General features: G+C 36.4%; 1 protein-coding gene across 9 annotated transcripts in view; it reads right to left on the reverse strand.

Moving 5' to 3' along the window:
- The window catches only part of ZFAND3 (zinc finger AN1-type containing 3), a 331,540-nt gene that overhangs the window by 190,751 nt on the left and 112,835 nt on the right, over nt 1–27,954 (reverse strand). For 4 of the 9 annotated variants that reach the window (XM_077904173.1, XM_077904172.1, XM_077904178.1 and 1 more), the window contains exon 3: nt 1,414–1,443. The exons of the other annotated variants lie outside the window; for them this stretch is intronic. In XM_077904173.1, coding sequence (XP_077760299.1) covers nt 1,414–1,443 — 30 coding nt within the window. The remainder of the gene's footprint in view (nt 1–1,413; nt 1,444–27,954) is intronic. 9 annotated transcript variants of the gene reach the window in all.

Genomic DNA, 27,954 nt, shown 5'->3' on the forward strand with positions numbered 1-27,954 from the left:
AAATGTTGTAAGAATGATTCTGCTTCACTCCTCACCTACACACTGGTGCACACATATTCTGCCTTCTCTAAGACTCCATACACACTAAGACAGTGTGCTAGGGATCCCTGGGTGGCGCAGCGGTTTAGCGCCTGCCTTTGGCCCAGGGCGTGATCCTGGAGACCCGGGATCGAATCCCACGTCGGGCTCCCGGTGCATGGAGCCTGCTTCTCCCTCTGCCTGTGTCTCTGCCTCTCTCTCTCTGTGTGACTATCATAAAAAAAAAAAAAAAAAAAAAAAAAAAAAAAGACAGTGTGCTACTCAAAGTACAGTCATGGACCAGTGACACTGTACAAAATATTAATGGCCTACAATGAGATCAGTAGAAATGTTAAGGGTAAGAATTTAGAAAACTTCAGGGGTGCATGGGAGGCTCAGTGGGTGAAGCATCCAACTCTTGATTTTAGCTCAAGTCGTGATCTCAGAGTTGTGAGATGGAGCACTGCATCGTGTTCTGCACTCAGCATAGTCTGCTTCAGATTCTCTCTCTCTCTCCTCTCCTCCCCACTCCCTCTCTCTCCAATAAAAAAACAAACCTTTAAAAAAAAACAGAACTTATTTTGTCTTTATAGTTGAATTTTTTAATCCAGTAATTCACTTGTATTTTACAAAAACACTGGATTGTGACAGGTTGAAGAAAATAACTGGTTTTTCACCAGTCTGTATAGTATTATTTCTGAGATTTTTATATCCTAAGTTGATACACAGTAAACTGACATTTATTAAGCACTTACTACATACCAGGTACTATTTGCCTTACACAATACTTTATTAAATCCTCACAGCAAGCTAAGTTCTATCCCTACTCCTCATTTTCCAGATAAGAAAACTAAAGTGCTGCGTACAACTTGGTACAATTTGCTTAAATATCACAGTATGTATATCTGACATCTGAACTTAAGTCCTTAACTCCTTAAGCCAGGGTATTGAAAATAATACAAAGTAGTAAAGGAAAGTGATCAACTTACTCAGAAATGATGATTATTTAACACAGGATCTAAAATAATTCTCACAATTTGTAAAGGTAGGGTATTATCACCCACATTCTATAGCTAAGAAAAAGATAACACTACACTGGTACCTTGAAGGTTTCAGAACATATCTCCCATAAGTTTCAAGCGTCTGCTATTCCACTATTTCAATTAGACTTTGAGAGTAGGGACTACATACACACTTCTGCCTACAGTGCATAATCTAAAGCAATAAACATAGCAGATATTCAAGAAAATTATCTTTTGAATAAATATAATTTATTTCCATATAGCACTTCTTTTCAAGTTTCAGAGGCCCAGGTTTTAAGTGTTCCCAGAAGAACAGAATTTAACAGTTCCTCCTTAAAAGGAAACAGTTTAAATCAGAACCTAAAGAACTTACCTTTACTTGGTTTCAATTTTAATTCTGGGTCTGGAAAGTAAAATTTATCCCAATTTAATGAAAAGATTTTCAAAGTAAAGATAAAACCAGGAAGTAGCTCAAGAAAATGCTCATTTATATAAATAAAGTAAGAACCACAAGGATAGGGTCTTTTAGTAAGTTCCAAGAGTATTCACATCAAATTCCTACATATTCAGCTATTTATATACTTCACAATTTCTGTGAAATCACTGTAATTTCTATCCATAATGTGCATCTATATTATTCAAACAGACATGGTAAAACAACACAGATGAAATCCCACCATATCCGACAGAAAATACACAGTTGTGTTAACGGCTTAAGACTATTTTTTAAAGTAAAAATCTGTTTTACTAATAAAAACAAAATACTGTTTTTACATACATTATGTATGTAACAGTAGCAGGACAGAATTCACTAACATTTCTATCTTGATGAAGTCAAGCTAAATGTCTTCTCAGGAAATCATCACTACTGTGGAGAAACTACACTAATAACATTGAAACATTTTTGGTTGCTGCACATTAATGTCACATAGCTAGACTGAAGCCTGATTTATGGATCACTGAGCTGTGTTAGGTTATGTTGCATTACTTTGGTTAAAACTGCAGCAGGAAGAAAATCCCTGCATCTAAAAGAAATCCAAAAGTGAAATGGGCTGCTGAGAATACCACACCTCAGCATTCACTATCCCATTTCTATTCACCATAGATGTAGCTCTTTAGTTCTTCAGACAGTAATCTGCTCAATACTATATATGGGTAGTGAACCTGAAGACAATGGATGCTAAAACCTGCAGCAGGTTTAGGCTCCTTTAGCCCTTTAACCATTTTTGTAAGTTTAGCTAAGACTCAGACTTCGCCTTGCAGATGCAATTAATTACGGCTAATCATCTTAAAGCTTGGAAAAGACATGAAGCAAACTTAGGAAAGAATTTTTACCTTAATTTACACCAACCTCTATTGAAACTTATCTTTGCAAAATATAAGCAATGTAAACATAAGGTACATTTGCCCAACTAGGCGGGTCTTGAAAAGCCAGGTAAGGCTTATCAAGTCTTAAGTGTGGAAAAAGAGCTGATCTGATGTACACTCACCCAGAAGTTTATGGTTAGAACAATGTCAGTTTAATCTCTTCCTAAATAAAAATCTGGGGCACCTGGATGATTCAGTCGGTTAAATATCCAACTCTTTTGGCTCGGGGTGAAATCTCAGGGTCCTGATTTCAAGCCTGGAACTGTAGCTCCACACTCAGTGGGGAGTCTGCTTAAAGTCTCTCCCTCTGACCCTTCTCCCCTCACTCATTCATATACATGTTCTCGTTTTCTCTCTCTCTCTAAAATAAACGTTTTTAAGTAAACAAATAAACATCGAGTCAAGGGTTCAGCATCTTGGAGCAAACAAATATTTAGCTTCTAGGATTAATTAGTGATGACAGCAGTCTAGCATCATAAAAATAATACCATTTACATACAATGGCTTAGAACAGATCTAAAACAATTTTTAATCTAATTTTTATTTTGAAAATGTATACATCCAAAGAGACAAAAACAAAGAATAAAGGCAAATAACAAAACAATATTTTATGGCTAATTTTCTGTCCATAGCAATATCATAAATTCTTCCTTCCAGAAAAAAAAATCAAAACGTAATTCTGTTTTCTATCACATTGATCTAGTCCAATCTTCCTATTTGATTTATGTACAAGATTTCTGGACTAAATATAGTGAAGCAAATCACAGGCTATATAAACATCCTATATGTCACATACATAGCATATGCAGGTTCTCTCCAAAGGTATATGAATAAATTACTCCACTAGGAATATTTACCAGAATTTATGCTGCCTTTCCTCATAATTTCAGTCTAGGGCTGCAATGCAGCTAATAAATGAGAGCAAAGACAAATTTCCTAGAATAGATCCCATTTCCTAGACAACAACTAAAGGTAAAATTCTACCGTAGTACTTAAGGTAGAAACTAAGCAACATCTCTTTTTTCATTATATTAGGTTTTTTTTTTTTTTCAGTTTTATTAAGGTATAATGGACAAAAAAAAATGTACATATTAAAGGTGTTAACAATGTGATGGTTTGAAATATGTATATATTGTGAAATGATCACAATCAAGCTAATTAAAAAATATCTCACAGTTACCATTTTTTGTATATGTTAAGAACATTTAAGATCTCCTCTCGACAAATTTCAAATGTACAATACAGTATTAACTGTAGACACCATGCTGTACTAGATACCCAGAATTTATTCCTCTTATAACTGAAAGTTTGTACCCTTTGACCAATACTCCTATATCCTCCATCTCCCAACTCCCCCCTTCCTGTGAGTTTAACTTTTTATACTCTACATATAAGTGAGATCATACAGTATTTGCATTCTGTCTGGCTTATTTCACTTAGCATAATGTCCTTTTAGATTCATCCATGTTGTCACAAGGACAAGGTGTTCTTTTTTTATGACTGAACAATATTCCATGGTGTATGTGTGCACAAGTGTATGCACAAGCACGCACAAGGCAGGAGAGAAGGAGAGGGAGACAGAACTATTTATCTGTTCACCCACTGAGAGACCGTTAGGTTGTTTCCATATCTTAGCTATAGTGACTAATACTACAATGAACATGAGCGTGAAGGTATCTGAGACTGGTTTATGTCTTTTGCTCATATATCCAGTAGTGGAACTGCTGAATCATATAGTCCTATTTTATAACTTTTGATGAACTTCTTAAATATGTTCCATCATAACTGTACAAATTTACATTCCCACCAACACTGTACAAGGGTTCCCTTTCTTGCACATTTTCACCAAGACTTGTTATATTTTGTTGTTTTGATAATAGCCAATCTGACAGGTATGAGGTGGGTATTTCATTGTCATTTTGATTAGCACTGACCTGATGATTAGTGATACTGAATATCTTTTCATGTATCTGTTGGCCATTTGTATGTTCTCTAAGAAAAATGTTAACCTGTTTTTAAATTTGGGTTTTTGCTACTGAGTTATATGAGTTCCTTACATATTTTTGATATTAGCACCATAGAGATATATGAATTGCAAATATTTTCTTCCATTATAGACTGCCATTTTACTGATGGTTTTTCCACTTTGTAAGGCATTCTAGTGTCATAGTCCCAACTTATTTTTGCTTTCATTGCCTGTGCTTTTGGTGTCACATCCAAAACTCCACTGCCAAGACCAGTGTCTATGAACTTGTATAGTTCACTAAGTACCTTACAAATTTATTTGATCCTTAAAAATCCCTGTAAGGCAGGTTATCATTATCCTCACCAAGCAAAAGAGCAAGCTGAAACTAAAAGAAGTTTGAGCTCTTGACCTTTGTCCAAAGTCACACAATGAACAAAAGGAGTTAGAAATCAATGAAAAAGACGGATTTTTTTCAAGAGCGTGAGCACAGGCATTGGGGGAAGCGGGCAGGGCAGAGGGAGAGGGAAAATTTCAAACAGGTTCCACGCCAGCATAAAGCCAGAAATGAGGCTCGATCTCATGACCCCAAGATCATGACCAAAGCCAAATCAAGAGTAAAACACTTAACCGACTGAGCCACCCAGGTATCAATGAAAAATTTTTTGATGTTAAGTCCAGAGCATTTGATCAAGGATATAAAAACAGTGAAATGTTTCTACTAGAATTGTTGACTGAAATTAAAATAATTCATATTCTTCCAGGAAAAAAAGATAATTTGTGTTTTCCTTAAAAGACAGGAAACTTACTTAATATGTGACTGAAAGACTGTTAAGACTGAATCATCCCAAACAGTTAATTTTTCCAACCCCTTTAGAGCAGAAAAGCAGCAAGGGAACAAATGGCCAGAAAAGGAAGTCACGAAAGCCTTGAGCCATTTCATTTTCTTGAAATTAGTACATTTTCTTTCATAGTATCCCGAGAACTCAGAAAGTTGTGCAGACTGCCACAGGTTTATTATATCAAGGACGTCAACGAAGGGAAATTCCACAATCATCAGTCAACTCCCAACAATGTTCACAATCATGAAGGACTAACTGTACATATCCACAATTACTACCTCCTACCTCTCTATTCTTTCTGTTTTATCCACACCTACTACTTAATGAGACTACTTTAAATCTGAATTCTTCACTTGGATGCTGGTTCTATCAATTAAATTTATGAACCTGCTAAAAAATGTGTGCCAAACTATGAGCACATGTACCTTTGTCTAAGAGAAGAATCCTCAATTTTCATCAAATCTTCAAACGTCTGTGATTACAAAAGAATAAACACTGCTCTCTAGGACCACAAATAGCAACACTATTCATTTAATTTGATAGTCGTTACTCAGTGATTCATTTTTCTCTCTCCCTCACTTACTGCCACTTATTAACCAAATCTGAAATCCTAAAATATGTCTTTCTTTTCTAGAATCCATATCACTAGTGTCATCCTGTGACTGATGGTCACTACTATTGTGACCTCTGTGATTCATCTTCTTTTCGTCTTCCTCCCCTAAGAATCAAAGCATTCCTTTGTGCTTTCTATATTCACCCCCCTGAATTAGTAGTTGTCAAAATGTGATCTCCAAACCAGGAGCAACAGCAAAATGACCTGGGAATTTGTCAGACATGCAAATGACTCCAGCCCCATCCCATGCCCACAACACCAGAAACTCTAGAGGGTGAGGTGCTGCAATATGTGTCCTTAAAGACCTCTCCAGTTGCATGTTCAAAATACAATAAGTTTCAATTCTGTTTTGTCTTTAAAATATTTAGTGAACACCAGCTGTATACAAGAATTTCATCTTAATATGACAGCTTCTCAAAACTGACTTTAGATCTTTCAGACATTTCCAATTTCTGAGTTGCTGATAGAACATATGCAGTCCCTGCATTACTTTAAATTTGGTCTAAGACCAAATTCATCAATACTCCTGCCTTCACACACACACAGAACACAAAGTTTTCCTATTCAGTTTAGTTGCATTTACCATTCACATTTATTTCTCCCTCTTTTTCTACATATGTATCTCAACAAGAACTCATGCATTCTTTTATCCCAGCATAATTCAGAATTTATCTTCTGCTCTACTGCCACAGTACCAATGAGATCTGGGACTTTACCTTATTTGTTGCACAAATATAATTGGTAACTTCCCCCCAGAGTTCAAACTCTCACAAGCTAGACATTTTACCACTGAACAACATGGGGGTTAAGGATACCAACCCCACACAGAGTAAAAAAAAATCCATGCATAACTTTTTCCTCTTCAAAAACTTTACTAATAGCTTACTGTTAACCAAAAGACTTAATAGCATAAAGTGTAACACATTTTGTACATTATTTGTACTATATTCTTAAATGATACAAGCTAGAGAAAAGAAAATGTTAAGAAAATTTTAAGGAAAATATATTTACAATATTGCAATGTAAAAAACTGGCATATAAGGGGCACCTGGGTGACTCAGTGGTTGAGCATCTGCCTTTGGCTGAGATTGTGATCCTGGGGTCTTGTGATCAAGTCCCACATGAAGCTCCCTATAGGGAGCCTACTTCTCCCCCTGCGTATGTCTCTCTCAATCTCTCTGTGCGTCTCTCATGAATAAATAAATAAAATCTTTCTTTCTTAAGTGGCATATAAGTGAACCCATGCAGTTCAAACATGTGTTGTTCAAGGGTCAACAGTATACAGAGGACCACAGAATTTTCATTAAAAACAATGCAAGTAAAAAAAAAAAAAAAAAAAAAACAATGCAGGTTAACAAGACAGTAGAATAACACCTTTAAAAAACTTTGAAAGAAAAAAGCCAACCTAGAATTCTATACTCAGTGAAAATATCTTTAAAACAAAGACTAAATAAAGATTTTTTTTCAAAGTTCCAAAACCTGAAAGAATTCATCACCAGTAAGAAATGTTAAAGTTCATCCTTTGGACAGAATGAAAAGGATACTATATGGAAATATGGACCTATGTACAAGAATGTCAAAGGCAGTAGTAAGTTATCACATTGGTAAACATAGAAGATTTTTTTTAATCAAGTCTGTTTAAAAAACAACTGGCGACTGAAACATAAACAGTAACAATGTAGTGAAAAGGTTATAAAAATACGCAAAACTACGGGCAGCCCAGGTGGCTCAGTGGTTTAGCACTGCCTTCGGCCCAGGACATGATCCCGGAGACCCAGGATTGAGTCCCACGTCAGGCTCCTTGTATGGAGCCCGATTCTCCCTCTGCCTGTGTCTTGACTCTCTCTCTCTCTCTCTGTGTCTCTCATGAATAAATAAATAAATAATCTAAAAAAAAAAGCAAAAGTAAAACATATGACAATAGCACAAAGGTAGGGAAGAAAGAAATGAAAGCACACTATCACAAGGTTTTTATAAAACATACCAAGGGGCAGCCCCGGTGGCGCAGCGGTTTAGCGCCGCCTGCAGCCTGGGGTGTGATCCTGGAGACCTGGGATCGAGTCCCACATCGGGCTCCCTGCATGGAGCCTGCTTCTCTCCACCTGTGTCTCTGCCTCTCTCTTCGCTCTCTCTGAATGAATGAATAAATAAATCTTTAAAAAAAAAAAATACCAAGTAATATACTATACCACATAAACACAGACTATGAGTTTAAAATGTGTATGATACACACTAAGGTAAACACTAAAATAACAAAAATAAGTCAACAAAAAAGATACGATGGTATCATTAAAAAAAGCTCAATTAATCCAAAAGAACACATGAAAATTAAAAAAAAAAAGAACACATGAAAAGAAGATTAGGATAAATAGGAAACGTATCAAAATATTTAATTCATAGATTGAATGATAGATTTAAACTAACATACCAATAATCACAACAAATATAAATGGCCTAAACATTCCAAATTGAAAGTTAGAGACTGTAAATTGATTTTTTTTAAAGATTTCATTTATTTATTCATAGAGACAGAGAGAGAGAGGCAGAGACACAGGCAGAGGGAGAAGCAGGCCTCATACAAAGAGCCTGACGTGGGACTCAATCCAGGGTCTCCAGGATCAAGCCCTGGGCTGCAGGCGGTGCTAAACCGCTGCGCCACGGGGGCTGCCCTAAATTGGTTTTTTTAAAAAGATCTCAATTATATGCTTCTACAAGAAAAGTATTTAAAATATAAAGACACAAATAGATTAAAAGTAACAAATGGAAAAAGACATACCATGTTAATGCTGACCTAAAGAAAGTTGCTAAATTAATCTCAAAGTAGGTTTCAGAACAAATACTACACCTAGGATACAGATAGTCATTTCATAACGATAAAGGAATCAATTAAAAAATATGAAAAAATCCTAAACACTAATGCACCTAGTAACAGAGATTCAACCCATGAAGCAAAACATGCAGAACTATAAGAAAAACAACAGAAAAAATCTACATTTATAGTCAGATTTTCAATAACCTCCCAGTAACTGACAGAAGTAGGTGCCAAATCAGCAAAGACATGGATTTGAACAACACTACCAACCAACTTGTCCTAACCGACATTTACAGAACATACCACTCAACAGCAGCCAATGCACAATCTTTTCAGGTGCACAAAACATTTACAAAGACAATATTCTGGGGCATGAAAGAGGTCTTATTAAGTATGAAAGGAAGGATATCATACAAAATATATTTTCTCAGTACAATAACATTAACAGAAATATCCCTGAAAAATACCCAAAGAAGGAAAAGAGAAAAGGAAATATGAAATACCTTCGCATACTAAAACGCCCCATAGGTCATAATATTTATATACTCATAATATTGTAAATGCTCAAAAACTAACCAAAAATTGCATTATAAATATATCTGGGGGGAGGACAGCACCAGATAGTATAAGAAAGCAAACATTTCACATATCATAACTGTAAGTTAAATAAATAAATAAGCAAGCAAGCAAGCAGCCAGCCTTTGGCCCAGGGTGTGATCCTGGAGACCCAGGATCAAGTCCCACATCAGGATCCCCACATGGAGCCTGCTTCTCCCTCTGCCTGTGTCTCTGCCTCTCTCTCTCTGTCTCTCATGAATAAATTTTTTAAATCTTTTTTAAAAATGCATTCAAATAACAAATCAAAAAGGAGGATAAATAGGCAGAGTATAAATTTAGAAGAAACTGAAGAAAGAGCTGTTTCTGAGAAAACCTGGAGGGAGCTGGGAGAAGTGGAGCATTTTGTTACGTGTCCTGTTCTATTTAAGCTATAGACACAAGTACTTGGACAAAGACATACTTGTCAAAGACATTTCATCTACGTCATCTCATCTGATTCCTGGTGAGGGAGGTGTAATGATCCCCGTCAGACAGATGAGCTAACTGATATTCCAGGTTACATAGCTTGCTCAAAGTCAAAGCCACTACAACTTTCTTTGATGATCATATACACAATACCTGTCATGGCATCATTTAAACAAACAAAAGACAGCGGGTGAGGGGGGGACAAATTGTTTTCAGTTCTCATTTTGAATTATTTCTATACATATTTTTAGTTTTTATTCTCCTCTACTGAAGATGACAAGCTTACTGGTTGCACAGAACAAGAAGGAATCTTAATCTCCTGTTAATAACACTTAATCTTAATCCTGTTAATAACAATCTCCTGTTAATAACAGATTTTTAAAAGAAATCTGAATAGAGGGGTTGATTCTTGGCAAATGTGGAGGTCGAACGGTTCAAAATCCAAGATTAAACACTTAAGATCTGTATTCTTTAAAAAAAAAAAAAGGAAAGAAAGACCTGTACTCTTAATCATTATTTTTAATTGTGGTAAAATACACATAACATTAAATTTACCTTCTCAACCATTTTTAAGTAACAGTTCACTGGCATTATGTACATTCACATCTTTGAGCAACTATCACCACCATCCATCTCCAGACTTCCATTCTTTCTTCCCTCCAGTGCCAGGCAACCACCATTATACTTTCGGTTTTTATTAATTTGATCACTCTGGATACTCTAAATAGGTAGTATCATAGTTCACTGCCCTTTGTTGCTGGCTTATTTCACTTAGCAATTATGGCTGCAGTCCTCAAGGTCTATCTATGTTGAAGCAAAACTTTTTAAAACTAGCTTCCAAAGCAGTGAAAACCAATCCTTTGATAATGCTGTGAGAAATTAAAGCACCAGTGAATTTAAGAGATACAATTTAAGAAAAATGATTGTTTCCTTCTCCCTTAACCATGATCAGGGCACAAAAAAAACAAAAAGAATTAAGTCACAATTACTACTAAAAAAGGATATCTTGGTACTTTATAATGTACCCAAAGGAAGGAGAAAAAAACTACTTTCATTTGTGAAAAATCCAATTACTTTTCCTCTAAGGTTGATGCTCTTTTGTGTTGTACAGCAAAGGTCTATAAGGAAGGGTTTCTGTAAATGCAGACTGGGTCTTTGTTTTCTATTTTAAGGGCAGGGTCACATAAAAGACAACATCACTAACAATATTAGGTGTTCACAAAATATTGAGTCATGGTAAATATCTTATAAATCAGAAGCAAAATAGCCTCCATTCAGTCACACAGAGCTCAAATAGGAAATACATGAAACTTGACCTTTAGAATATACTTAGAAAAGGTTCTCTTGGTTGCAGTTTTAAAAAACAAGCTTGTTGTGTACCTTTACATTCTCTTCCATTCTCTCACTCTGAATCTCTTGCCCTGAATATCTGCATTTATTTCCATCTGAAACTTATTGCCCCAGTCTTTCAATGGAGCCACTAAACAGAGCACACCAGACCTTTGAGATATCAAAAACATTACTCTGATATTGAGGTGAGCCTGACTGTCTGAATTTTGATTTATGATGCAACTAGAGTCATCCACAAAATTCTAACAAGGCCTGATAACCAGTAGTGCTTCAAGTGTCCAGGTACCTGACAAGCACTTAAGCAAGAGCTGTGGTTTTCATAGGCTCAGAATATTAACACTGAAAAAGAAAAGACGTCTGCCTAAAACAAAGTCAGGTATTTTATGTGACAAATGTATTTTTTGAAAAGTGTTTTAGGCAAGACATTTTTGTTTTATAAAGACCATCTGGCATGCCCAAGAGTAAGTGATTACCACTGCTAATAAAATAAGATTATGTTGGGGAGCCCTGGGTGGCTCAGCAGTTTGGCGCCTGCCTTTGGCCCAGGGCACGATCCTGGAGCCCAGGATCAGGTCCCATGTCGGGTTCCCAGCATGGAGCCTGCTTCTCCCTCCTCCTGTGTCTCTGTGCCTTTCTCTCTTTCTCTCTCTCTCATAAATAAATAAATAAATAAATAAATAAATAAATAAATAAGCAAGCCTGTTGATATTTCAATGAAAATTTTCCATTGTCCAAAATTATCTGCTTCACTTGCTATTTTTCTAGATATTATATAGTTTGATGAAGCGTCTCAATACACAAAATATTAAGTACCTCTACCTTCAGCTCAGATTATGATCCTAGGGTCCTGGGATTGAGCCCTGCATCATTCTCCCTCTCCCTCTCCCTCTACCTCATGCTCTCCCTGCTTGCGCGCACTCGCACACTCTCTCTCTCTCTCTAACAAACAAAATCTTTAAAAGAAAAAAAAAGGATTTTGAGAAAATCTGGTCTGGTTTATGATTTCTTACACAACCAGACCACTTTGTTAGAATGACACCATAAAAAAGGTCCATTCCCAAAAAGTATATATCTTAGTAAATTAAACACTTTATCTTGGGTTAACACACACACACAAAAAAAAAGGCCATAATATGGATGTTTTGTCACATTCAGGGGAATTTCTTTAAGGCACTAATGATGTAGAAAACATTTTAATACATTTTAGTGATTCTTTCATTGCTATACGGGAATAAAATATATTATAATACAAGCCTTTTGAGAAAATTTTTAAAATAAAAAATTCTAATCAATATCTTAGAAGATACATGTGCATAAGGTTGTCAACTATATCAACTCTACTGAACAGTGAAGAAATTTAAGTAACTTTGCAAAACTAAATGAGCAAATGAATTAACAGAGTAGAACAGAAAAATACATATAATGTCTAAGAAGTATCCACAAATAAAAGTGTTACTGCCAAAAAAAAAAAAGTGTTATTGCCACTTTGTTATAGATTTTTTCTTTCTAGACCTATAGTCAAGATTACTAACAAAGCATAGTTACACTGGAAGGAGAAAGGGAACGGAGATTGAAGAAAGACATAAAAAATGAAAAAAACAAGCCACTTTACCCTTCCCACATCGTTTTACTTTGAAACTCACTAATTCAGCAGACATTTGGAATAAACACCAGTGTTTCAGAAAAGGCTCTAAGATTCCCTCCAATGAGACATTCTATGATCACCATTTCCTCATATCACATGATTAATGTGGGATTTAACACTTACTAGACTTTCTAAAAAACAGTGTTATAGAATACTTATGATGTACACTGTATAACTGAATTGACACAGAAGAAATCAACATCTAATTTAGCTTTTGATTGCCTCTAGAAGCCTAGAACCTGTGTTTAAAAACTTTTTTGAGAGAGCCTTTCTGACATTAATTTTGATTCAAATATGGAAATTAATAGCTACTGGATCTTAAACCATATGAGTCAACTTTATGGAGAGCTGGCAAATTAAGGGATTCCTTGAAGATGTTGAAGATTTTCAAAGTTATCTGTCTTGGCCTATTTGGCCACTGGTTAGAAAAGTGTTAAGGAGAAGAAAGGAGTAAATTTAACCCTTAATTATCTTAACTCAGAAAATCGTTCAAGCTTAAAATATTATCACTATGGGTATTTATCTTCAAAAATAAGGTATGGGGCATTTAGTAATATTGTCATGACGGTCTCCTCAAATCATCAATACAGATTTCAAGACTTTCATTGGACAGTGACAGAAATGTGTACTTTGAGTTTAATTTAGTTCAATTAAATTAGCTTCCTCTAGCAACAGCTTTTTGTTTGCAACAGGGCACGCCCACCAACTCTTTGTTCATGGAAATGTATTCTCTTGTTCTTTCTTGCTTATATATGTTAATAAATGTTATAATGTTTCTAAAGCCATTCCCAAGTCTTTATATAACTTTCTTCCTGGTATCTTTATTACAAAGCTATTGACAAAGTCCTATTTTTTCTTCAAGGTAAGTCCTATAGGAAATAAGAAAACACAAGCAACTTCATGCTTTCTTGTACCAATGTTGAGTTTTAGAGTTTATTGGACTGATCAGCTAAAAAGAGAAGTCTATTATCTGTAGTATAGCTATAAATACAATACTGAAGCCCACCTAGGAAGGGTGTCTCCCTGTGTAACAAGTAAACTGTCAGCCTATGACTATCTATGCAAAAGCATCTGTCCTTTAAATCTGGATGTCCTACTAAAATTCCAAATAGTTTTAAGTCACTGGTGGCTCAAAATTCTATTAACATCCACACACTTTGGCAAAATCTTATACTTTTCCTCATCATTTTCAACTATCTTTTGGCAGTTCTCTACTACACTGAAAACTTGGCTTCATATATTAGAAAAATAAAGAGGCTAACCTAGCTGCAGTTTTACTCACCTTCCTAAACATGAACAGTTCAAAATCCAGAAACTGCAGCAGGCACTGGATAATTACTGAGGAATTCAGAGAATCTTGCTAACACATGTCTTGATGATGAAGAAAAAAGTGGATATGGAATGACAAACTTTTAAATTTTGTTTAGCCTATGAGAAAAATTTATAAAACCTCTATTTTATGGAGGTAAATTTTTACTCACCCTAAAAAGGTGCTGCTCTTTAGTAATGACTCTTCTTTGTTAGTCAAAGAGTTAAAACCATCTCTTTTACTCCCAAATGAGTGTCAGTCCTACTCAGAGGTGCCATGTTTTATTTAAAACATACTCTTTCTCAGTAACCACTTTCTTCTAATTGGCAAGGCAAAGCCAGGTCCCTAAAGCACATAGCTCGTTACATTCAGTTTGGATTACAAAAACACACCATGAAACAAACTGCATCAAAATGTACAAATTAACAGCACAGGAGTATGGGACAGGGAGGTGGAATGAGATTGTAATATGGAACAAAACCCACAGGGAGGCTGGGGAACAAATCACTAGTGTCTCTATAAACTATACAAGGTTTCCAAATGAGCAAATACACAAGGCAGAAGACAGGCTTTCCCATAACTCAACCAAATTACTAACTAGAACTATGGATACAACAAAACCAGACTTTTTTTTTTTCAACACCATTATGCACACATGTATGAGAGAATGGGAATACCAAGAACGTTTAAGAAATGAAACCTGCAGGCTGCACTATTTAAATATGAAACTCATCTTTGCTTTCACACTGACAATGTGCAAACAGCCCTGCAATTAAACCACACCTCCAAACATTTTCTTAAAAAATCTTCTGAGAAGCTAAACACAGGAGAGACTAAATTAGAAATGGTGCTTCACTATGCAGCACAGAGAGCAAGGTTAATGAGCTAAGTTATATGAACAAAACAAGAAAGATGTTACAAAATGAAGATCTCACCACCAAAATAGAAAATGCATTAGACAACTCCCCGCACCGCCCCCCCTCCCGCGCCCTTCCCGCCACATATGCACACCTTTTCCCAAATTAGATACTCTGTGAAGCTTCCAGCACAGTTTCTCTGATTTTCCCTGGAGATCTAGAGGCAAACTCCAATTGAACCAGAAGAAAAGAGAACAGGAAAAGTGTATACCCTTAACCTACATACAAATGCAAAACAATACTACTGCTACTTCCTCACAAGGTCTTTACAGAACAATCCCATCTAAACCTACCACCTTCACTCTGAACAAAATTTAACAGTGGGAAAAGATTATAACGCATCTAAATACCTGAAATCAAATCTCAGTTCGTTTTAAAATTAATTTAATCGGGAAAATTATTTAATCCATTTAACAGCAGTTTCTTATCTGTAATATGGAGATACAAAATCACCAAAGTTGTAAGGATCAAATCAGATACTGTGCAAAATGGCCTCATAATATAAAAGGGCTACGGATATCTTATTATTGCAATGACTTCATCTAAGGATTTTATTGACTTCTTAGAAACATTATCTGTCCGTGCCCTTTCTCCATTTTATTTCATCAACAGTAATCCTTGTGTTACTTCCATTTTAAGTATCTTTTTTAAAAGCATTCCCCCTTTAATACGTACGTACCTTTGTTATTTTTCTTCAAACCAGAAGCCTTGAGTTAAAGTATCTTTTTCTTCTTTCTAATCAGTTTTTAGTTTAAAAGTAATTTAAGAAATTTAAAACAAACCTTTGTTAATAATTAAGATTGTTAACATACAGAAAGTTCTACTTTACACACTAGAATCAGCTGAGTAATGGGGCCTCTAAATGATATAGTATTTTGTATTGTTAAAATTCATATTTTAGGTATATAATTAATGGCCTGCCTTATCATTTTACCACCACCCCTATTGTGACTAAAAATTAAATGCATGGGGGTTATAACCAGAAAGTGTGAAAAGCAGCCGCACCCTAAGCCTCTCATTCAAGGCCAAAAAAAAAACTGAGATTAAGAATTACTCTAAGTATCTGTGGTATAGTGGAGTCAAGATCACTGAAGCACAAAAATAGTCTCGTGGTACTTTCCTGTGTCTATGTGATAGTTATTGATATTCCTGCCAAGCCAAAAAGGAAGCCCATAAACCTACCTGATCATGTAGTTTGCATAGTCTACTAAGAACATGAAACATGAAACATGAAACATATAGGCAATATGAGCAGTTAACTCTTACGGAGCTTTGTAGGTCGTCCAGGGTTGTTGCCGTATTACACGAAGGGGCCAAACACATCTAACCCAAGCAGATCTCAGAACTAGGGGATTCTCCAAGCCTCTTTTGATAGAGGTATACCATCAGTATAAAATTTGAGCACATATCTCTTACATGTCTATTTTTTTAAATAGTTATATTTCCTGCAGTAGACTGAATGGTATGCCCCCTCCTCATATCCCTCACCAAAAAATATATATATATATTATATATCTCTCTAAAACCTATATATATATAATCGTATTTATTAAAAAGACCTTTGCAAATTAATTAAGAATTTCAAAATAGGGGCATCTGGGTGGCTCAGTCAGGTAAGCATCGGCCTTCACCTCAGGTCATGATCCTGGGGTCCTGGGATGGAGCCCCAAGTCAGGCTCCCTGCTCAGCTAGGAGTCTGCTACTCCTTGGGCCCCTCCCCCTGCTAGTGTTCTTCTCTCTCTCTCTGTCTCTCTCTCAAACAAACAAACAAACAAATAAATAAATTTTTTAGATGAATTTCAGGGGATCCCTGGGTGGCTCAGCAGTTTAACGTCTGCCTTCAGCCCAGGGCATGATCCTGGGATCCTGGGATCCTGGGATCAAGTCCCACAACGGGCTCCCTGCATGGAGCTTACTTATCCTCTGCCTATTTCTCTGCCTCTCTCTCTCTCTCTCTCTGTGTCTTTCATGAATAAATAAATAAAATCTTTTAAAAAATAAAAGTAAAACGAATTTCAAAATAAAACCATCCTACATAAGTAGGGGCACTAAATCCAAAAGTCAGACACACACAGGAAAAAAAAAAAGCCATGTCAAGATGAGGGCAGACCCTGGAGTAATGGACTAATGTATGTACAAGCAGAGGAATGCCAAGAATTGCTGGCAGGCACCAGAAGCAAGGAGAACCATGGAATGGATTTCCCCTCAGAGCCTCCAAAGGGAAACATGTCTGACTTCTGACACCTTGATTTCAGACTTCTGGCCTCTAGAACTGAAAGAGAATAAATTTCTGTTTTAATCCACCCAGTCTGTGGAAATGAGGGCTGTCATAACAAAACACCAATAAGATTATGTACATCACAAAAATCAGCAATATATATATATATATATATATGATAAAAGTATGTAAGTAGAAATTCTAACATTTTCTGTCTATGCAATGGATAATCCTGTGCATCTTACGAAGAACAGTTTTAGGCCAACACATGGACAGAAATAAAGCCAAAAGACAGAGCCAAACTATTCTAAAAATCCTGTAGCTATTACATTTCTTCCATTTCTCCCAAAAACTGACACATGGTGACAATTTTTCTACTCAAGGCTTAAAAGAAGCTACCTGTCTACTACTTACAGCATTGAGAATTTTGTTTCCTATTACAAATGCAACAATTATTTTTGACATAATTTCCATGACAACATCTTCAACACACTGCTTCATTTAACTTGCATAATAATTAACCACACAGTTTAAGAATGCTTATTAGTGAGACAGCAAACTGCCATGGACTAAGAGGTCATAAAGGGCTGTCAGAGAGTTCAGCTTTGCTAATCAGTTAAGGACCTGATGCCCTTTGTCTTGCTTTCATTTGAGAGCAAGGAAGTTATACCACAGAAAATAGGGTCTTTAACACAGAAATAGTCTTAACATATTCAAACAAGTTTAAAAAATAGAGAAAACTTAAGGTTGCAACTGTGGTATAAAAAGAGTGAAAGAAACTTACGTCTCTGTCAAAAGGGGACTAGATCAATTGGGGCATGGTATTAATAGAGGCGATCAATAATTTATCAACCACTTGGGACACTGACAAGTACAAAGTCAGAAACCTCCTCACTAAGTATGGGAAGTTAAGTGGGCATTGTAGTTTTAGGCAAGCAAATCAGTTTCACTGTCATAATTAATAGTTTCACTGTCATAAATACTGTAAACTGAGACTATTCCAGGTAAGTCAGGATACTGATTATACTAAATTATAAACAGTTAAAATGACCTACAGCAACATGTATCAAGATTTCTAAAAAATTATTTAAAAAATACAAGCTGTAGAATGACTAATGCAATATCACATACATTTTTAAAACAGAATAATATCGTTTATATATATTCATATTAAAAAGTATAAATACAAAAATAAGAATAGTGATTCTTTGTGAGGTAGAAAAAGGATGATTGGGATAGAAGAAAACTAAGAGATGTAGTTCCCTTTTAAAATATATTATAAAAGGGGGCACCAGGGTGGCTCAATGGGTTGAGCGTCCAACCTCTTGATTTTGGCTCAAGTCATGATCTCGGGGTCTGCTTGAGATTCTCTCTCTTTCCCTATGTCCCTTACCCCCACATTCACACTCTCTAAAAATAAATAAATCTTTAAAAAAGAAAATATGTTATAAAGCAAAAAGAAAACATGTTAATATTTGTCAACTCTGGTTTGGCTTGTGAATGTTTATTATATTATTTTCTGTAATATCCTGAATTTCAGATACCCACACCAGATATCCACCAAAGGACACATACTAGCTGAGAGAATTCAATGAGCTGAACTATATCTCTTATTAACCAATGCATGATCAATGTGTGTGTTATACTGGAGAAATCTTTCTTAAACTATCAGTTTTTCAAGAAATCAGTGTATGATAGTAGCAAATCAACAGAATTATAAGGAAAGAAACACCCTATTCAAATGCTTCATTTTAAGTGCAGCAGCTGCCATTCTTCTAGAAAAGGTGATTTGAAAAGTCAAGGTATGACAAGCATACAAATTCTAACATCTTACTCCAACTTCACCATGCTATAAAATGACTCACTGGAGAGGGTAGTTTGTTTTATACTGTTTTAGTGATGGGTACAGAGTTCCCACAATTTCTAGAAGAAATCATGCATAACAAGAAGCGCTTAAAATTTTCAGATTCACTCTGTTCCTCTTACTGCAGACCCTCAAAATTCAACTGTAACATACAACTCTTCTTCCCTTCCAGAAGTGACTGGTATATCAGGCCATTTACACCCTGACTTCTAACAGAGAAGGGAAGCAGACAGGAGATTAGAGTGCAACTCTAAACAGCTTAAGAGTTGCAAATTCATAAGGAAATGTTTTCATTAACTTGCTATGAAATAGGAATTTGTTACCCTATTCTGGAAATTACCATGAAAAACAAGTCGCCTTGAAGAGAAACATTTACATTCTCATTTATCTACCATTCCACCCTATACCCTGCATTGTTCTATCACTGAACCTGGATGACAACATTTAGATTCCCTATGTTGCAAGCTATAGCCAATTCGATTTTGCACATTTCAGAGAGAAATTAACCACTTCTGCACTTCTGAAATGTGTCTAAGTAGAACACACTTTTCTTCTGAAACATCTAAAAATATTTTTGTAATTACATTAATAAAAGTCTGAGCCAAAAGATAAACAAAATTAAAATTAGTTAAAATCACCCCAAATAGGGCAGCCCGGATGGCTCAGCAGTTTAGCACCACCTTCAGCCCAGGGCGTGACCCTGGAGACCCGGAATGGAGTCCCAAGTCGGGTTCCCAGCATGGAGCCTGCTTCTCCCTCTGCCTGTGTCTCTGCCTCTCTGTGTGTGTCTCTCATGAATAAATAAATAAAATCTTAAAAAAAAATCTCCCCAAAAACTCCTACGCTAAGACTACCAAAATTAAATTTTTCAACTACTTTCTTTGAGCTTTATCCCATGCAACTATATACATATAAATTATGTGTAGTTATGGGTATTTACCCAAGAAAACTAAACTACTAATTCAAAAATATATATGCACCCCTATCTTTATCGCAACATTTACAATAAACAACATATGGCAACAACCTAGATGTCTGGCCATAGATGAATGGATAAAGAAGTTGTGATACATATACAATGGAAGATTAAGCAGCCATAAAAAAAGAACAAGATCTTGCCATCTGTGACAACATGGGTGGACCTAAAGTACACTGTGCTAAGTGAAGTAAGTCTGAGGCAAGGGCTGTCATTTTGACTAAGTAATCCTAGTGACAGGAGCCAAAGAAGCAGCACAGGCTGTCCCCCGTTTCCCTTCCTCCTTCTCTTCTCTAGTTGACTTCCCAAGCTTTTTACACTCCACTGTCCTGGTCCTAACATGTCCCAGAAACAAGAAGAGGAGAATCCTGCAGAGGAGACCGGTGTGAGGAAGCAGGGCACATGGGAAAAGAAGGCATTCTCCCTGAGATTGCCAAGGAGGCAAAACTAAAGGCCAAATATCCAAGCCTAAGACAAAAGCCTGGAGGCTCTGACTTCCTCATGAACAGACTCCAGAAAGGGCAAAAATACTCTGAAGCAAAACACTACAACATGCCCAAAGAATAAGCAGCTCCCAAGTACAGGACCAGACAAGAATCTGGTGACTGGTGATCACATCCCCATCCCTCAGGATCTGCCCCCAGCAAGTTGTGGGGCAGTGGTCTCCCCTTGCTCACCCACTGGACTTTTATGTATCAAGGGTAGAGACAGAATGAACATCTAGTTAGCTCTTCTCACCTTACTAGCCAGAAATGACTCTAATTCTTCTGAGGGCTGCTAAGAAGGTGATGTGGGTTGAAAAGAGGTTCTGAGTTCATTTCTTTGGTTAAATTGAGATTTCTACACCCTCACTGTAAGCCCAGGTAGGGGCTAGAAATAAGACTAGAATTGGATAAGGCTGCAAATGCTCTTTTATCTTTTGTATGAGAAATTGGGGAGATGGGACTTCTCCTTTTGAAAGAGAATATCCCAAATTGGTTAGGCTAAGTCTTGGGACTTATATGGTTGGTTTACATCCAAAGGCTAAATTGACATACTTGGGAAAGGTTAGATAGATTGAATGAGATCTGTTTTCTGTGCTTCTCTGTGTTTTTTCCCTTAAGCTGCTATTGCTTCATGTTTCCATTATGGCAAGCTTAGATAATCCTCAACAAGAAAAACTGATTTGCTTGCCTAAAATTACAATGCCCACTTAACCTCCTATACTCAGTGTCTCTGATAGTTTGCTCTGGCTCTTAAATAAAGATTGGAGAACATCATTTACACAAAATGGGCACCTCCTCTCTCTCTTCCAGCATGTTGCTTCTACAAGTATCATGGGATAGCAGAACACTGGGTTTGGAATCAAGATATCTGGGTTCTAGTTGCACTCTGTCTCAGCGGAACTGATATGTAACCTTGGTCAAGTCATTTAACCTCTATGGATGGATTTCTAGTTCTTCATCTGTAAAAGAGCTGAATATAGGTAAGACTGATTCTAATTTAAAAATTTTGTAACTGCCAGCTGAAAAAAACTCTCTGGTATTCATTGTAAAACTAAGTGAGGTAGGCCTATCGGTGAGCCTACAGACAAGAACCATTTTAAGGCCACATAGGGAAGGAGGAAGTTGAGATTTGGGGGCTATAAATTCAGGCAAGAGGGCCTCGTAAGTAACATGGTCTTAAGGGTCAAGAAAAAACGTTCTAAGAAGCTAGCTTCTATGGAAGCATCTTGCCCCCGCCCACTTTCCTGGCCTTTGCAGCTAAAAAGCTTCGGGCCTGAGACACATGCTCAGTCACACACATGTGGTACAGGCCCCCCCACATTTCAGATGTAATCAAATGCCAGATGTATTGTTAAGGAGACCAGAAGAAAAGGAACAAACTGAGCCAGCCTCCAGTTCTTGGTACTATGGCAGGGCTAAAGTAGCAGTTTTCTTAGGAGATGATTCACCTTAAAGGAAGCTTTGTGGGGGGGGGGGGGGGGGGGGGGTGGTCAGGAGAGAGATAAGGAGCATTGGGAAATCTCTGCCTTCCTAGAGCTCAGTAACTTTGACTCCTATGGGATGGGGAGAAACAGCAATGTGAATTTGTGACTAGGTGGAGGAAAGAGGTGCAGGTGGCCAGTACCCTCAGTCACTAGCTTGGCCTGAATCGTACTGCTAGTTAGGACAGAGAGGGCCAGAGTGACAACTAACTGTTCAAGCAGGGAGCCTGCTTGGGATTTGATCCCAGAACTCCAGCTGGGATCACAACCTGAGCTGAAGGCAGATGCTCAACCACTGAGCCAGCCAGATGCCCCTCACCTCACAAATTCTGATACGCAAAACATTTGGCCCAATGAGAACAACCATTAACTTACTGATATGCATACAGGGTGATGGCAGGTAGGAATATTTCTTTCCTGACTGGACATTCACTTTTCAGGTTATCACTTAGATTGGATAGGAGAAAGTTGGTGAGGAAGGAATGGAGAGAGCAGGACCCTTGAATTCCCTTGGTCCCCAGACTCCTTCACTGACACTTGTATAGAATTTTTATGTTTCTTGCTCCATTTCCTCATGCTATCTTCCTTAATCTAAAGTCCACGTGAGGGGGACGCCTGAATCGCTCAGCGATTGGGCATCTGCCTTTGGCTCAGGGAGTGATCCTGGAGTTCTGGGATTGAATCCCACATCGGGCTCCCTGCATGGAGCCTGCCTCTCCCTCAGCCTATGTCTCTGCCTCTCTATCTCTGTCTCTCATGAATAAATAAATAGAATCTTTAAAAAAAGAATGTATTTTAAAAAAATAAATAAAATAAAGTCCATGTGAGGGATACCTGGGTGGCTAGGTGGTTGAGCATCTGCCTTTGGCTCAAAACATGATTGCGGGGTCCAGCGATTAAGTCCCACATTAGGCTCCCTGTGAGGAGCCTGCTTCTCCCTCTGTGTCTCTGCCTCTCTCTTTGTGTCTCTGATGAATGAATGAATGAATGAATAAATAAATAAATAAATAAATAAATAAATAATCTTTGAAAAAAAATAAAAATAAATTAAGTCCATGTGAGAAGGGGAAAATGTGGAACATCCTTGTACAGTTTCCTCAACTGTGCCAGCCATTTTGTACATAGATATGCCATGCTGTTATATATATAAGAATACATATATAGTTTTGTACATTTTCTTTAAAAAAAAAAAAAAGGTCAGAGAAAGACAAAAACAGCATGATTTCATTTATATGTGGAATCTAAAAAGCAAAATAGGGATCCCTGGGTGGCGCAGTGGTTTAGCGCCTGCCTTTGGCCCAGGGCGCGATCCTGGAGACCAGGGATCGAATCCCATGTCGGGTTCCCAGTGCATGGAGCCTGCTTCTCCCTCTGCCTGTGTCTCTGCCTCTCTCTCTCTCTCTCTGTGTGACTATCATAAATAAATAAAAATTTAAAAAAAAATAAAAAGCAAAATAAACAAACAAAAAAGCAGAAACAGAGCCATAAATGCAGAGAACACACTGGTGGTTGCCAGAGGAAAGGTAGGGGTATGAGCAAAATGAGTGAAGGAAAGTGGAACATATAGGCTTTTGGGTATGGAATAAGTCATGGAGATAAAAGGTACTGCATTGGGAATATAGTCAGTGACGGTGTACTAGTATTGCATGTGAGAGATGATAGTTATTTGTGGGGAGTGCAGCATAACCTATAGACTTGTAAATCACTTCACTGTACACCTGAAACTAACATAACACTGTATCAACTATACTTCAATAAGAATAAAAATAAATTATGTGTCGTGTCTAATTAAAAACAGGATACCACACATACTGCTTTGTAGTCTTGTCAATCAGCATTTAATTAATGGCCTGTTATTTTTGAAAGGGAAAACAAAAATCCCAAACTAATGGCATGTTAAGAGCATAAATTAAGGAACTCTATCATTCAATAATTTTTTATTTAGGCAGAAAATATGACAGCAATGAACAAGCTTGATAATTTTCCGATGGACACAAAGTATGCAGCAATGAGAAAAACAAAATCCTGTTTGAATATTGGCCTTTTCAAACACTTAACAGCCTCCCCAAGGTCCATTTTGAATTGAAAACAGTATGATAATATCAAGAAATAATAAAAGTGAACATGAAAATACTGTACAGAATCATTTTCTCCCAGCTGACAAAAGCTAGTAACAGAAATACATTAATTATAACAATATTTTCTCCAAAGTACCAGAAACTAGCATCTAAGATTACTCTTTTTGTTTTTAAAGATTTTATTTATTTGGGAGAGAAGGAGAAAGAGGGAGAAAGAGCAGGGGGAGGGGCAGTGAGCCTGATGTGGAGCTCCACCCTGGGACTCCTGGATCATGACCTGAGCCAAAGGCAGACGCTTAATCAAGTGAGCTACCCAGGCACCCCTAAGATTACTCTTTTGAATAGGTACCCGAAAACAGATTCCTACAAAACTAAGTACACACCTAGCTCTAGAGTCTATTAGAATGTGCTTCTTATAGAACATGTATCATTTTATTTATTGTAATATTCTTTACCAATAATGAGACACAGGACACACGTAACCATGAAAACAAAGATAAACTTGCTTAACTATCTTCCCACTAAGAAATACATATATTTGAAAAGGACACTGAAACTAATTTTCAGAAAATTAAATAACTGCACCATATTTAAATAATTAGCTCATAATTTAAGAAATGTTTGTCTGTAGTTTTAGTTCATCTTTAACTGACAAAAGATCTCTTATACTATAGTTCTTCTATTCTTGTCCCTTTCTATAAAACATAAAAGTGCATTAAAGTATTCCTTTTCTTTTCTTTTCTTTTTTTTACAAAAGTGTAGCTGACACATAACGTTATATTGGTTTCAGGTGTACAATACAACACAGTGATTGGACAAATCTGTATGTTACGCTGTGGTCACCCCTAGTGTAGCTACCATCTGTCAAACATACAGCACTATCACAGTATCATTGACTACATTCCCTATGCAGTACTCATCGTCCTCATAATTTATTCATCTCATACCTGGAAGCCTGTATCTCCCACTCCCCTTTGCCCCTACTCTCTCCACTCTGGCAACCACCAGTCTATTCTTTGTATTTATAAGTCTGTTTCTGCTTTTTATTAAAAGTATTCCCTTTCAAGAGAACTAATCTGTAATGTTAATGTTAACCAAATAAAAAAATTTCTTGTGCTGCAAATAATCATCTCTCCATATTTATGCCATCTTAAGTGAAACAGTATAATCAATTCACATCTACAATTTAAATAAATTGCTTACTTTGATTTCTCAATAAAGTGCTTTTGTCAGTCTACAAATAATAAACATTTTAGTGTCAGTTTTTAAAGGAAATTACTGAAAAGTATTAAACATTAAATACATACAGGACCAACTGGTTCTTTTTACACTGAGCACATGTTAAGTTTGTCTTCTGATAAGTAGCTATCATCAGTGTTACTCAGACAACCTTCTGGCCCTTCAGACATATCTTCAGACTCCCTCATAAAGTATAAAATGGTGTATACATGATAGAAACTTCCTAGTCACCACAGTCCTCTATCCCCTACAGCAAGTATGTCTAAGGGCGGCAGATATAATGCCACACTGCTAAAGGAGTTACTTCAGTCAGTTCTTTAAAAATTTCTGCCTTTCCACTTATGATCATTCCATCTGATGTTTCTCTCAATCATACTTTTATTTAGCAAAACCATTCTGTGAAAAGCACTGCTGATATGGTAATACAAGAGGTCTTTGTCAATGAGATGCTAAATGTCCCAAAATATCGAAGACTAGTTAGTATCTAAATTGAGTTTGCAAACAGAAAATAATACCATAGCCAATATCATTTCTACCTAAGAAGCAAGACGACTACCCTTTAGAGGCTATGCTTGACTTTTCATATGTATTTTTAACATAGCAGCAGATAATCAGATTAGTTCATACTTTGACACATAAAATCATACAAACTATTCAAGAGTTCCAAATAAACAAAGGTCACAAAAAATCAACTCGTTAGTCCTTTGTCTAAAGACAGAAAAGAAATATGTCCTATTTTCCAAAGAAAATGGGATCCTGAATAACTCAATGACTTTCCAGTAAATTTCTGCAATTCGGTGGTTTTCAAACCACAAGTGGTTTTTAAATCATAACCCTGGTAATATATACTTACATCACAACCTATTATATATTATTTTCATTTATATATGTAACACAAAGGTTTCACAAAAACAATACTTGCCCTTAATATTTGCACTGCACTGATTATTTTCTATCCTACTCAATTTTTTAAAACGCAATTAAGAGGCACTTGGGTGGCTCAGTCAGTTGAGCGCGCCTGCCTCTTCATTTCAGCTCAAGTGATGATCTCATGGGTGGTGAGATCAAGCCCCATGTCAGGTTCCGCACTCAGTGGGGAGACTGCTTGAGGAGTTTCCATCTCCCTCTGCCCCTCCCCCCAGCTCATGCTCGCTCTTTCTCTAAAATAAATAAATACATCTTTTTTAAAAAGATGCTAAAAGTGTTATACCATGTCAAGAAATTTTGTGGCTTTCTATTATAGATATTTACTGATTCTTTTAGTAAAGTCCTACAGATATAAAAATGTTTAATAAAAGAAAAGGATAATACGAAAGAATATTATTTAGAGTATTATCAAAAGGGTAGAAAAGCTAAGTGGACCAAAAAAAGATGCTCATGTAGCTTTAAAAATTAGAAAGGCTAAAAAAAAAATTAGAAAGGTTTGTGGCAAGATGAATTGATAATTTACATTCAAGAATGCTTAAATACCATCCTTTTCAATTGTTTAGACATTCTTTCCATAATTTCAAATGAATTACAAATCTGTTAAGTTATATCCTTTCTTTAGAGGTAATATAAAAATAATTAACACTCTCAACTGGGAAGGATAATATATCAACTCAAAGGTGGGAATATTCCTTATCCAAACTGAAAGTGTTTCTACAGATAGCCTTAGTCTTACAGAGAATTGTGATTCAAGGAAAGAAAATACTAAACATGTAAAAGAGGGACTGACAATTAAGTAGAAAATAGCAAACACTTATGGTAATGGAGAAATATATACTATAGTACAATTAACTTTTCCTGTTTTTTTTTTTTTAAGACTACATAGTAGCCTCAGATAACGAGAATCCAGAAGAGCATCTTCAATCCACTGTACCTCAAATCCTAACACTAGAGTCAGTCATTTTTTGGTGCCTCCCCAGAATACTTCCTTTAAATATCCTTCTGATTATGGCATAAGAAAATCTTGGATGATAAGGGTCTTCAGGTCAAAGGCGCTTTAAGGTTAAAAGTAGCATATTGCACAACTGGGTGGCGGGGGACCTCCAAATGGCCTAAAATGATTTCAGCCAGGCCAAACCAGATTCAAAATGCCAAAAAATAAAAATAAAAACAATATCCTCCCATTTCAAAGAGAGGAATTTTGGTTAAGCAGGAAGCTGTTAAGAATAGCAAATCCAGCCAGGCTGGATACTCTTCTACGTTCATGCAAATGGCTGATACAGACATTTCTTGTTCTAACAATATGGAGAAACATTATTATTTTGTATATCATTTACCGGCAAAATTAATAATTCAAGGTTTTTTAGCAACTTTCACTTCCCATATACTCATTTCCTTTCCCTTCTGATTCCCTTTCTCTAATCTCAAACTGCCCAGGGATGTTTTATAAAGAAAAGGGATAACAATCTGAAGTGATAGTAGTTATTGGGACATCCGCTCACCATTTGGCAGAATATTTCATCAGAGGCAAACAGTCATCAAATTAACTATAAACTAGCAACCACAGTTCCTCACCTAATACTCCACTATCTCAACAAGGTTTTAAACATGTTTATACTAACTTCAATTTTACATAAACAAGTTACAACTCATTTTTTTCACCACATATATTCTGAAAAGCAATCTTGAAAAATAACTAACCTAATGGGACACAACAGTTGTTTTTAAAGTGATTATTCCATCTTTTAAAAGCATATTGTATACTTTATGGTATATTCTTAAAAAGAGTACTTAAAATCACAGC

The sequence above is a fragment of the Canis aureus genome, chromosome 7 (genome assembly GCF_053574225.1).
Source record: "Canis aureus isolate CA01 chromosome 7, VMU_Caureus_v.1.0, whole genome shotgun sequence".
NCBI classification, from domain to species: domain Eukaryota; kingdom Metazoa; phylum Chordata; class Mammalia; order Carnivora; family Canidae; genus Canis; species Canis aureus.